Source organism: Loxodonta africana, chromosome 13 (assembly GCF_030014295.1).
Source record: "Loxodonta africana isolate mLoxAfr1 chromosome 13, mLoxAfr1.hap2, whole genome shotgun sequence".
Lineage (NCBI taxonomy): Eukaryota > Metazoa > Chordata > Mammalia > Proboscidea > Elephantidae > Loxodonta > Loxodonta africana.
This window is the reverse complement of record NC_087354.1, coordinates 66,842,874-66,856,449: the sequence shown is the minus strand read 5'-3', so window position 1 is coordinate 66,856,449 and position 13,576 is coordinate 66,842,874. Positions and strand designations below refer to the sequence as shown.

Here is a 13,576-nt window from a genome sequence, read left to right as displayed (position 1 = left end):
TGAACTGGAGTTGCTGTAGGACCTTAAACAGAGCCCTATACCCCTTCGCCTGACATTCTCTAACTAGGCTGGCCAGGGCAAAAACCTGGAGGTTCCTGAGTGGCTCCAGGGCTACATTTTCAATGCGTGGTTTTGGCGAGCTTAATGGAAACCATACGAAGGAATCGGGAATCAGACCAGATGGCTCACCGGGAATGTATTTAGCCCAACCTGGGTTAAAGAACAAAAATAGCCACTGGGAAGGAGGTGGTGTGTGTGTGTGTGTGTGTGTGTTGTGTGTGTGTTTTTGTGTGTGTGTGTGTGTGTGTAACTTTTAATTACCCTTTTCTATTCAACAAAAATCATACAGAGAAGGGTAGTCTTGATAAATGAGCATAAATGGGGTCAGGGGCAGCAGTGGAAGGAAGAAGGGAGATGGAAGCGGCTACTTTCGTGGATGAGACGCAGTTCTGCCTCCCCTGGTAGAACGGCAGCTGGTGGGACCCTGTGCTGCCCGGGGCAGCGGCGGGCTCCTCCCGGGCCCTTCCCGCACCCTGAGTCTCTGGGTGCCACCGCCGCGCCACGGCCCTCCCTCCAGCGCGCTCCGCACAGGCAGAGCGCACAGTGGAGGGGGGCGTCGGGCTGGGGGGGTGGAAGGCGTGGGGGGAGTAAGGGAGGGTGCGGTGGGGTGGGGGTGGGGGTGGGGTGGTGGAGGCGGGCCGGGGGCGGGTGTGGGGAGGAGACAGCCTGGGGAGAAGAGGCCGGCTAGGGTGGGCGGGGAGACGGGCCACGGGGGTGGGGGAGGCCGCAGAGTGAGTCGGGGGGAGGTGGGCTGGGGCGGGGAGAGACGTACCAGGGTGGGGGGAGACGGACGGTGGGGGAGAGGCGTATTAGGGTGAGGGGAGACAGGTGGGGTGGGGGCAGGAGGGCCGGGGGCGGGCCCCGGGGAGGCTCGGCGACGGCGAGGAGAGCCGGGCGCGAAGGGCGGGACTCCGCCTGCCCGGGGCGCCCACTCCACCGCCCGAACCAGTTTGCTCACCGCGGCGCCTCGCACGGAGGAAAACGTGGCCGGGAAGGCTCCGGCTCTTCTGGGCCACTGCTCGGAAGACAGAAAAGCCTTTCACACGCCCTGTGCCCTCCCGGGGTCTCTCAGATCAGAGGGACTGGTTCTTTGAGGCCAGAGCCCACAGCTCCTGGGGCCACAACACCATTTCGGTGGTTTTGCTGAGAAATGTAATTCCAAGTATTTATTTTAAGGGGCAAAATAACAATTATAACCATAGCTTTTGTCCCTCCTAACTGGGGGGGGGGGGGGGGAATCGAGGTGTTTGGAGCCCAGGAAATTGCCCAGGGAAGCCAGTCTGCCAAAGTCCAGATATTCCCGGGCTCTCTCATACCTCAAAGTCGTTTATTAAGCAAACTCCGGGCCTGCAGCGGGTGGCTTCGGTTTCCAGCTCAGCTAAAGGATGACAACGGTCCTCCCAGCACACAATCGAAGTATTGATCAACTTCTGAGTCATCTGAGGAGCTAACTTTGCTTTCAGAATCACATTGTCCCTGAAACTGGAGAAAAATCACCTGGTTGTCAACACTCCCATCTGCACGGGTTACTTTTTTGCAGAATTAGGAATTAAATCGCCTTTTCCAAGCCAGACATCACTCATGAGCAGAAGTTGGGATTGTTCCAAGATTTTCTTCCATCTCTTTTAACTTTTCTATTTCATGTATTGTGTCTCTGAGTGGAAGGCCAGATCAATAAGCAGGAGATTAAAAAAAAAAGGCAAGGAACCCTTGGAATCACTAACCAAACCCACTGCTTCTCTAATGTTCCTGTCTTTCCCCCCTTCCTCTGCTCCTGCCATTCCTGGGTGTAAATGTCTCAGCTTTCCAGTTTTACATGGTGAACTTCTTGAAGTTAGGATCCAGAAAACCGAGAAATATAAATATTTGGAGGATGGTTACCAAAGATGTTAGACATCAAACAAATGCTTTAAGAATATTGTGGATGGTTGAAATTTTCACTCAGTCCTTACTTGTTGCTAATGCAGAATTTGTACTTTGTACATCTCAGTGCTTGTTCTCCCCAAAATACAGTGCCTACAAAAGGATTTAATGTTTTGCCTTATCTAACAAAGCATCCTGTCATGATTTATTTTTTGTCAGGATTCTAGGCCCAAGGTTTCCCAAATAAGTGTCCCATATTCATTGTGTGTGTGTATTTTTAGCCTGTTATTGCATCATCAAAACAACAGCGGATGTAATGTGATGAATTCGTTGTGAATGGTTGACTTCAAAGAGGCTACTGTGAGTATAGAAAATTCACTTTAGGGGAGGGGCAGAGGGAGCCAGCCCCTCAAAGAGAAAGGCAGCTTCTTCACAGAACAGCTGCAGACCCTGATTGGCAGTGGACTTGCTTGGCACCGGTACAACTCCATGTAGCAAGAGGGATTTATTTATTTAACAATAGTTAATGATCCTCCCAAGCAACTCCCAGGAGGCCAGCCAGCAGTAAAGACACTTTCAGGAAATTGGCTACCCTTCCTAGAAGCACAAACTAGCTCTATAATGGAGGGAGGTCCCTGACTGCCCACACAATACAGCTCTCAGTGGACTGCATGGCTTCAAATGCCCTCAAAGAACTCCCTCCACTGCCTGTCACAGCACGGCCTTTCCGTGCTCAAAATGCTCTCTGGGAAAGTCACTGGGTCCAAAAGCAGTAAATGAAGAAAAAGCACCATTTCTGGAAGGCCACCACGAAAATAGATCGGTTACCTGGTGTTATGGATTGAATTGTGTCCCCCCAACCCCAAAATAACTGTTGGAATACTAACCCCTGTATCTGTGGATGTAATCCCCTTTGGGAATAGGGTTTTCTTTGGTATGTTAATGAGGTCATCTCAGTGAAGGATGTGTCCTAAACCTAATGACTTCAGAGTTATAAAGAGCAGCATAGACACACAGACATGCAAACACAAGCTGAGGGAAGGGAGATGCCATGTGAAGATTGCCAAGGAACCAAGGAATGCTGGGAGATATGAACCCTCCCCCAGAGCTGACAGAGAAAGCCTTCCTCCAGCTCCAGTGCCCTGAATTCGGAGTTCTAGCCTTCCAGACTGTGAGAAATCAAAATTCTGCTCTTTAAAATGGCAATACTAGGAAACTAACCAAGATGGATCATCCAATCCTGTCCTATTAGCTAAGTTTATCAGATTAGCTAGTTGGGGCCCAATAGACTAACATTTTCCAAAATGAAATGTACGTATAACTGGTTAAAAAAAAAAAAAAAAACAAACTGGTAGTTCTTATAAAATGTTAGGTGGTACTTGAATGACATTTTTGTGTTTTAGTGGTCAGGGTTTTTTTTTTTCCCCCCTAATACACATAAATAGCATACCAAGTGAGGGTAAGTTAAAAAAAAAAAAAGGCAATTTAAAGAGAAATCTTAATAAGCAAAAGTAGCAGTATAGCAAAAATAGGTGTCACTTTTATATTAAATGAGCTGAAGTCAGTAGGGTGCTTGCAAACACCAGTTTCTTTTTTTCAAATCACTCTCTGGAAGTCTCCAGACACTATGACATAATAAAAAGAATCCCCCTTTTACCTTCTATGAAAAATTACTTAATCAGGCAAGACAGAGAGAGCCCCTGGCTTAGAGGGCGAAGTCAGGGTCACAAGGACAGGACAGTAGATGCTGTGTGTCAGGACAGGCACATGAGGACAGCTATGTAGGCAGGGCAGGTCCAGGATGCTGGGCACCCAGTTGGGTCCCCAGCAGTGAAGGACAATCTGAGGACTTAGTGCTTTTTTTTTTTACAAAAGGCCGAAATGAAAAAACCAAACCCACTGCCACTGAGTTGATTCCAACTCGTAACGACTCTATTGCAAGAGGCAGAACCCAACAAATTACTGATATCACTGAGGTAAATTTTGACGGTACAACAGAAATTCCAGTCTTTTGAAGCCTCTTTGAGGTTTGTTTCCAAAATAACTGGCCAGATCTAAACAAGAAAATGTTCATGAGGCTTTAAGGAAGACTGCTTACCAAAACAGCTTTACTTTTTGCCTAACTATAAATCAGGGATTACCTTCACACCAACTCTAAACCTTCAGTCGCCACCACTCAATGCCACACAGAGACACACAGAAGGATGCTTATGACACTGCCCTAGGGATCCACTGTTTGAGGACAAGGAAAAAGGATTCTTACGTAGGTCAGGAAGCCTTTGCCTCGCAGGGTGAAGTGCGTCAGGTTTTCAGATGCTGGCTTTTTAATTCTCACATCTGGGGAGAAGAGACAGACGGTCAAGGTGTAAGTGTCTGTAGTAAACAGAATCCACGTTAGTATGAATAAATGAAACGTACTCATATCCCAAAACCTTTGTTTACTAAGTAGACCCCAAAGCCTGACATCCCCACCTCTGCCACCACCACGACCTTCTCATGTAGATTCACTTCTTCCGAGCTACTGCTGAGTGGCAAAATGTCTCTGTTGGATTTCTGCCTCCTTTCATTTCCTCATCCTAACTTCCTGGTTGTTAGATCAGGGATAGCCAGGAAATGAGGAGGGGGGGTGGGGGGGGTGGGGAGCGGAATGCCAAAAGCCTTAAATGGCCTCAGACTTGAAGGTATGAAAATATCAGCTAAAGATCATAATTAAAGTAAAGGCAGAAAGTGGTAGTTTAGGACGGGACTTACGTGATTTTTCAGAATTTGTAGGTGCAATAGAGTCAGCAAAGAGAATTTGGTGTGCCTACAAAGAGAAATTACCAGCCACTTCCATGACAATAGAAATCTAATAAAATTCTTTTTCCAATGTTGTCCCTCCTCCCCCTGCCCCCTTTCAAAAGGCTTTTGGATGCTGCTACATTAATCAAAAACTGCTTGCCATTGAGTCGATTCCGACTCATGGCGACCCTATAGAACAGAATAGAACTGCCCCATAGGGTTTCCAGGAAACTCTGGTGGTATAGTGGTTAAGTGCTTTGGTTGCTAACCAAAAGGTTGGCAGTTCAGATCCACCAGGTGCTCCTTAGAAACTTTATGGGGCAGTTCTACTCTGTCCTATAGGGTCTTTATGAGTCAGAATCGACTTGAAGGCAACAGGTATAGGGTTTCCAAGGAGCGGCTGGTGAATCCAAACTGCCAACCTTTTGGTTAGCAGCGGAGCTCTTAACCACTGCGCCACTAGGGTTCTGCACTGCTACGTTAGGATCATCAAATTCATAATCTGGGGGGTTTAATTCACACAAGAAAATAGACTATTGATTTGGCCGTTCTTCAGATTCGCACTTTCTTTAGGAGACAACTCTGAAGGTGAACAAAATATAGTCACCTTTCACAAATCTGATTCAAATCTTCCTGGCACTTTTACCCAGCCAGGTGCCTGGAAGCTAACAGGAGACTCAGTAGATAAGCTTGTTGTTGTTGATGTTAGTTGCCATCAAGTTGGCTCCAGCTCATGGAGACCCCTTGTATAACAAAATTTTGCCTGGTTCCGGGCCATCCTCACTATCACTGGTATGTTTGAGGCTATTGTTGCAGCTATTGTTATCCTATCCATACGGTTATAGTGGTACAGAGAACTGATGCATGGAAAAGTAAAATACGCCTGCTTTCCAAAACTGAATGTAAATGAAGTTCTTTCATTTTATTTTTCTTCTTATTTAGGTAATTGGAAGTTTCTTATTTAACACGGAAATAGGAACTATAATGAATTTTTATTCCACTCATTTAGATAACTTTAGGATAACTCTGGCAGGAGATGAGCAGATATTTACATTTGTATATTTGTTTACATTTGTAGAAATGAAATGATACTCTAAGCAAATTACAATTATTCTATATTTTTTAGAAAGATTATAGAGAAAAGTTAAAACCACATAAGAGAACAAAGTATTTTACTATTTCCTATCAATAATTCATACATTAATCTGAATATTCTTATACTCTTTATAACAGTTCCCCCAAGAAATTCTACCTACCAACAAGTGTGTAAACCTGTCTCTAACTACTATTTCTGATCATGTGTGGAAGCTGAGCGTAAAGAGAATAAAAGAAGTAAACAGAGCTAACCCAGTTTAGACCCCAACCATTGCCCTACCGTTCTGCTTGCCATAGTCTAGAAGTCCATTTAACAACAAATATTTGTGTCCCTATTGCATGCCAAGCGGCATTCTGTGTGCTGGGGATACAACAGCTAACAGAGCAGATAAATATCGCCTGACCTCATGGAGCTTACATTCTGCAAGTTGCAGGTAATAGCAAAATTTAGGCATGATATTGGCTAGTGTTATAGATTGAATTGTGTCCCCCCAAAATAAGTGTTGTAAATTCTAACCTCTATATCTGTGGTTATAATTCCATTTGGGAATGGGTCTACTTTGTTACGCTAATGAGGCCATATTAGTGTAGGGTATGTCTGAAAACAATCTCCTTCGAGATATAAAAGAGCAGATTAAGCAAGCAAGCACAAACAGAGGGGAAGTTGCCTGCCACATGATTGCCAAGGAATAGATGTTGAAAAGAGACGAGGACCCCAGAGCAGAAAGAGAGAGAGCCTTCTCCTAGAGCTAGCACCCTGAATTCAGATGTCTAGCCTCTTACACTGTGAGAAAATAGATTTCTGTTCATTAGAGCCACTCACTTGTGGTACTTTTGTTATAGCAACACTAGATAGATAACTAAGACAGCTAGAAGTCCCTGCTAATTTAATTTTACTAGTTCTGTGGTATTTTCCCACATTGCCCTGCCAGAAAGCATTTAGTCAAAGTTTTTGGTTCTCTGACCTACACTAGCTGTCTTAGTTATCTAGTGCTGCTGTAACAGAAGTACCACAGTGGTTAAGCACTCGGCTGCTAACCAAAAGGTTGGCGGTTCAAACCCACCAGCTGCTCCATGGGAGAAAGATGTGGCAGTCTACTTCTGTAAAGGTTACAGCCATGGAAACCCTATGGGGGCAGTTGTACTCTGTCCTACAGGGCTGTATGAGTTGGAATCAACTTGATGGCTATGGGTTCTGTTTCTAGTCATGGTGGAGTAATTTGTACCAGACTTGCCTTTCTACCATAAGAAAATAAAAACTGGAAAAGATATATGAAATAAATTATTGAGATATTGGACAATAAGCATCACAGGATGATGACAGAAAGACAATAAATGAAGTGAGCCCTACAATTGCACCATGTTCTGCTCTATGGCACCATGAGGAATGGCAAGCAGAACATGATGGTCTTAATGAGTTGAAGAGAGAGACATCAGAGTTTGGGGAGACTGAAGCACCTGGAAATTAAGGGGCAGAGTACAGAAAGAAAGGAACTACACAGGGAAAGAGCCCCCCAAACATCTGCATAAGTGCCTTGAGACTTGACATAAAACAAGAGGTCTTTATTGAGAAGAATGTTAAAAAGGAAACCACTACCTTCTTAACCTGGCGACATCCCATGGCATGGCTTAGTGGGTAGAATGAAAGATCAAACTTCTCTAGCTGGAGAAATAACAACTGTAAGATTCTCCGGAGTCTGATGCTAGAAATGGTTGAATTTAACATTTTGATAAATGATTTGGAAAGAGAAAGTGATGGATTTTTTGAGCTCTTAGACGATATTAGGCTCAGCCAAGGAATTAAATACTCAGCTTAAGGTAAAATGTAGATGATCTTATATAGTTTTGAAAATGTGTTGAAAAGTAAATAATCTTCAGTGTGGCAAGACAAAAGCAAAATAGATAAAATAATAAAATCTGTAGACACCAGCTTAACCAAAAGACCAAAGTTATTATGACTGACATAATTTTCCTCCTGATATGCTCCAATTGAGAAGAACAAAATGTCACTTCAGTGGTATTCCTGCCAAAAATACATAACCTGAATCTGTTTACAAGGGAACATCAGACAAACCTAAATTGAATGACATGCTACAAAATAACTGTCCTGTACTCTTCAAAAATGTCAAGCTCAAGGAATACAAAGAAATGCTGAAAGACTGTTCCAGATTACGGGAGATTTAAGAAACATTAAAGCAAAATGCAATGTGTGATCCTGAGTTGGATCCTGGACCAGGAAAAAAATAGCTTAAGTACATTATTGGGACAGTTGACCAAAGTGAATATGGACTGGAATTTGGCAATAGTATTGCATCAATATTAAATTTCCCGATTTTGATAACTGTCCTGTGGTTCTATTACAGAATATCTTTGATCTTAGGAAACAGACACTGACATGTTTAGAGGTAAAGGAGCATGATGTCTCCACCGACTTTCCAATGGTTCAGAAAAAAACAATGCGTGGGTGTATGTCTTTATATACACATAAACATAAAGAGATGTTTGTAAGGAAGTTCACCAAAATGTTAATGGGGATTATCTAGGTGCAGGGGGAGGAGATTTTGATAAATTTTGCTTTTCTCTCCATTTCTCTGTATTATTTGAAAATTTACAAATATCGTGGATTTTTTTTATAATCAGAGAAAAGCTGGTTTTGTTTTTAATTGCCAGTATATTATATGTAATTACTGTCATGCATGGAAAAGAGAAAGGATTGAAAGAAAAGTTGGTGACTGTGATAAAAACACAGCATCACTAGTTGTTCCCGATTCATAACCTCGGCTGTCTTTGTATCCCCCTCATCTGATAGAAAGCCACACACACGATAAGCCCTCAGAAACGAACATTTGATGAATGAATATTATTAAAAAATAACTCCAACCCACTTTGTTTTTTCATGAATAATACAGTGTGCAATCATTTAAGCACTCTACCTATAAATGATTACTTGGAAAATGTTGGACTTACCACCTTATGCTTGACATCAAGTGACTTTCCAAAGGAACCGGTTCTATCAGGGGATAGTCCTGAATTGCAAATTAAGAGGGAAGACCAAGGTTAAACTCAGGGTTAAAATGAAATTTCTTACATTCCCAATTCAGCTATCACCAACAAATTGTACATTCATCCCTGTTTCCGTTAAGAATCTGACCAACAGAAGAGCAACAGTCAGTCAGGTGAGACCAGACTGTGACTAAAAGTTAAATTCATAGTAAATGTTCTGGAACTACTGGGAGGGGCTAAGGTTTTTATGCCTGGGACGTGCTACCACAGTATACAGCTTGCTCACTCAGGATCACAGCGAACCAAGGCTATGCTGAAAAGTCTAAGACTGTACATTTTTCTCAAGGTCTTGAGAAGCTCTGGTGTATTTTTTAAAACTTTATTGAAGTATAGTTTACATACTGTAAAATCCACCTATTTTAAGTGTATACTTGGATAGCCTTTGGCGATTCCTCATTGTTATTTTTGCTATTTTATGCTGATAAACTTTTTTTTTAAACCAAGTCTCTTAAGCAAAAGTAAATTTAAAAAAAAGGTTTTCATAATTATCTAACTAAATTCAAGAAAAACTCACTTTTTCATAGCTGCAATAAAAGCAAGTGAATAAGAAGTGTATCCTGTACAATTAGCTCTCATTGTTCTATTGGCCATGAATTCTTAGCTTTTCAAAGCTCTGTAGGACTTCTATAAATCCCATAGTCCTTCCAGAGGCGTTAACTAGCTTTTTGTCACCCATTCTTTTGAAAATTATACTAATTATTAATCAGTCAATTATATAATTCTGTAATATTAAAGTTTTGTGGAAAGTAATATTCAGTCATTTGATGCATTATGGAAAAAAAGATTAAAATTTGTGCTAGACTATTTTTTCCTTTCAGATGCCCCTGAGTCTACTCCAACTTCTGGCAACCCTGTGCCCCTCAGGGTTTTTCGTGGCTGATTGTTCGGAAGTAGATTGACTTTCTTCTGAGGCACCTCTGTGGACTCGAATCTCCAACGTTTCATTTAGCCGCCATTTGTATCACACAGGGACGCTGTGCTAGACCACAGCATGAGACATGTACACATTTACGTCCCTCTTTTAGTCAAAATTGGTCATTTTTCTGAGCTAAAAATGTCTCTCATTTTCCTTAGTGTGTTTCTGGAGAGGAACACCAGTAAGTTCACAAATGGTGGAATATGGTTAACGATTTTTCTTCGAAGGAACACAGTTGATAAAATAGAACCCACAATGCAACTTGACCACGGCAGTTTCAGTTTGAAATTTTAATCAAGGACATTTAATGTTACCCTAATTTGCTAGCATGTATCCACCTCCAAGAACTGTAACCAAATTGGGTGACTTTATTGATGAAACTAACAATGTTAATAACTTCCAACAATTTCTGCCTGTTACGGATTAAATCGTGTTCTCCAAAAATACGTATTGTAAATTCTAACTTCTATACCCATGGTTATGATCCCATTTGGGAATGTGTTTTCTTTGTTATGTTAGTAAGCAGTATTAGTGTAGGGTACACGAGCAACAAAGCAAGCGAGCAGAGATGGGGGAAGATAGATACCAAGCCACATGAAAATCTCCCAGGAGCAGAAACTGAAAAGAGACAAGGGCCTTCCTCCAGAACTGCCGGTGAGAGAAAGGCTTCTAGAGCCGGCACCCTGAATTCGGACTTCTAGCCTAAACAGTGATAAAATGAACTTGTTTGTTAAGACCACCCACTTGTGGTATTTCTGTTATAGCAGCATTAGATAACTAAGACACTACCCTTGGGTATGGGTATTAGGTCCTTAAAACACTGGGGCAACTCTGATGGGTTGCTGTAGGTATTTGGTTTCTAGAGGTAAATGATCAAGAAAACAAGTGTAGGCTTATGAGTTTCAGCTCTTACAGAATCACAGAAGCTCAAGTTTGGAAGTTTCTTCTAGGTCCTCTATTCTAATTATTTAGTCCACCTGCTGGGTGTCTGTCATAGTACAACTCTCAGCCTTATTTGTTTCCCTTCAATAGACTAGGGATAATTCTATCTCTCACCTTCCCATCTCCGAGTTCCTTGAAACTTCAAGTTCCTTGAAATGAAGCCTCGTGAACACAAAATATAATGTTGGAAAGTGAAAACAAAAAGCTCTCCATCTTTCTGGAGTACTGTGGTCTTAAATTGTATGCACACCAGAGGAGCAGAATTTAGATCTGGCAAAATTGTTTTAATTCTCCTGGATTTCTGGCTTTCATGGAAGTTGAGGTAATTCACACAGGCCATTGTCCTTAGATGTCCTTTTGAACCTTGAGCCTTGAAAAAACTGTGCCTAAAAGCCACTTTTGAGTGAAACGATGCCCTAGATAAACCAGTCAGACCATTTTGCCTCAGGCATTGTGTTCTTTTGAAGAATTCAGTTAGTTTCAGGAAACAGACTTCAGACTGGGAGCACTGTTTAAGGCAAATCAGTAATTATTTCAGTTGTTCTTCAAGATGATGCTGTGTGAAAATCCTTCCTGACTACAAATTGGAGCCCTGGTGGTGCAGTGGTTAAGAGCTCAGCTGCTAACCAAAAGGTCAACAGTTCGAATCTGAATCCACCAGCAGCTCCTTGGAAACCCTGTGGAGCAGTTCTGCTCCATCCTATAGGGTCACTATGAGTTGGAATGGACTGGACAGCAAAGAGTTTGGTTTTGTTTTTGACCACAAATTTTTCAGTTCTGTTCCCACTTGTTTGTCCGTGGTAATGCCGATAAGATTTTGTATAAGAATTTTGGAAGTTCTTCTCATCTTCAAAACATTCCTGACATTCTGGTGGAAATGTGGAGCTCTGGTGGCACAGCGGTTAAGAGCTCTGCTGCTAACCAAAACGTCGGCAGTTTGAATCCACCAGCCACTCTTTGGAAGCCGTATTGTGCAGTTCTACTCTGTCCTATAGGGTCGGAATTGACTCAATGGCAACAGGTTTGGTTTGTTTGTTTGTTTGTTTGTTTAGCGGAAATGTTACCTTGACTTGCAAATCGTATATTCAGTAAACTTCAATCAATTTCTATCATTGGCTTAATATGATTTTTGTTTTAACAGATCAACCATTAGCAACTCTTAATCTGGAGCCCATGGGCACTCTGGAGGAATCCAAGATGTCTGCACTGTTTGCATGTATACGTACCTTTATAAATATTTATCTGAAGATAGGGCCCAGAGCTTTCATTTTATTTTTCAAAGGTCCCCCAAAATATGAGGCATTACTGTTTTAAAAAGAACATTGTTAACTGCTAGAATAGATTGTCGTTGTTGTTAGCTGCCGTTGAGTTAGCCCTCGATTCATGGTGACCCATGCACAATGGGACCAGACTGTTGTGATCCATAGGATTTTCACTGACTGATTTTTGGAAGTAGGTCACCAGGTCTCCCTTCCTAGTCTGTCTTGGTCTAGAAGCTCCATTGAAACCTGTTGAGCGTTATAGCAACATGCAAGCCTCCACTGCTAGACTGGCGGTGGCTGCACGTGAGGTGTGTTTGCTGGGAGTTGATCCGGGTCTCCCGCACAGAAGGTGAGAATCCTACCATTGAAGTATCACTGCCCCCGGGAATAGATTACATAGGAAATTTCTTTCCTGACAAATTTTAAAAGATGGGTATTAGATATTAGATAAAAATTAGCCTATCAGTGTTAAATTCCTTGAGTATGATAATATCATGGTTATGTAAGAGAATGTTCTTAGGAGATACTGCTGAAGTGTTTAAGCATGTACTGTTATGATGTCTGTAAGTTCCTCTCAGTGGTTCAGCAAAGAATTATATACAGGTACCAACATACCGGAAACCCTGGTGGTGTAGTAGTTAAGTGCTACAGCTGCTAACCAAAGGCTCGGCAGTTCAAATCTGCCAGGTGCTCCTTGGAAACTATGGTGCAGTTCTACCCTATCCTATAGGGTCACTATGAGTCAGAATTGACTTGATGGCACTGGGTTTTTTTTTTTTTTACCAACATACCATGATAAAGAAAACGTTAACAGTTGTGGTAAAATGTTAAGAACTGGTGAATCTAGAAGAGTATGTGAGTCTTGTTTGTCTATTCTTTCAACTTTTCTATAGATTAAAAAAAACATTTTTTTAAGTGAATGAAAGAACAAGGCATTCATCTATCTGCCTTAATTTCAAAAGTAAAGTATGTATATATTATTTAATTTTTCTCTGACCCAGGTGAAGAAGGCAGTGCTCTTTTCATACTTTATAGATGGCTCAAGCAGGCACAAAAAGATTAACAAAGTCAGCCAGCAGCATCCCGAATTACATTTAAGCTACAGCTGAGGACAGACCTGGAAGCCATGCTTAGCCGTCTTCCAGTCTTCTCCCCACATAACCCCAGCCATGCCTTAGCCTTAGGCAGACTCATGGTGTGTTCACACAAGTCCACTGAAATCATCGTCCTGCCCACTCTAGTGCTGTCTTTTGAGTTCACAGGCAAAATCAATTGCAGCCACCTCCTAGTTAATGTTATGCTTGAACAGTAAAGTGCACACAGTAACAGATGGTATCTTGTGACCTTCTTAATAACAGGCTTGGCTGCCAATGATCCCTTGTGTCCAGTCTCTGCAGGGAATTTGGAAACTGTTGCCTTACAGTTGAATATTTTCCGGCAAACACATTTAACCATTTATTAGGCTGTTTGCTAATTTAAAATAGAGAGAGAGAGAGAGGAATTCTCAACACCTGGAAGGGACATTGGTATTTCCTGCATCCAGGGGAACTTTCTGGGCTCTTTAGGGTGTGCCAGCAATGATTCAGCATTTCTG

The 13,576-nt window shown here is 42.2% G+C and overlaps 2 protein-coding genes across 2 annotated transcripts in view; both read right to left on the bottom strand.

The window, feature by feature from the left end:
• Nucleotides 1-424: 424 nt before the first annotated feature.
• Nucleotides 425-1,190, bottom strand: LOC135233038 (uncharacterized). Its single transcript, XM_064296151.1, has 2 exons — nucleotides 1,164-1,190; nucleotides 425-1,075 (listed from the first exon to the last, which is right to left on the bottom strand). Exons 1-2 carry the CDS (start codon nucleotides 1,188-1,190, stop codon nucleotides 425-427), a joined length of 678 nt encoding a protein of 225 aa, XP_064152221.1.
• Nucleotides 1,191-1,366: 176 nt separating this feature from the next.
• C13H4orf51 (chromosome 13 C4orf51 homolog) overlaps nucleotides 1,367-13,576 on the bottom strand; it is a 44,937-nt gene continuing 32,727 nt past the window's right edge. The window contains exons 3-4 of the mRNA XM_023557101.2: nucleotides 4,187-4,413; nucleotides 1,367-1,542 (exon numbers count right to left, since the gene is read on the bottom strand). Coding sequence (XP_023412869.1) covers nucleotides 1,435-1,542; nucleotides 4,187-4,413 — 335 coding nt within the window. The 3' untranslated portion in view covers nucleotides 1,367-1,434. The remainder of the gene's footprint in view (nucleotides 1,543-4,186; nucleotides 4,414-13,576) is intronic.

Excerpts from the sequence above, each read along its gene's own strand:
- LOC135233038 (XM_064296151.1), bottom strand. The coding sequence starts at position 1,190 with ATGGTGTTGTGGCCCCAGGAGCTGTGG. Across the intron at positions 1,076-1,163 it reads TGTGGCCCCAGGAGCTGTGG|TGGCCCAGAAGAGCCGGAGC; the intron begins GCTCTGGCCTCA and ends TCTTCCGAGCAG.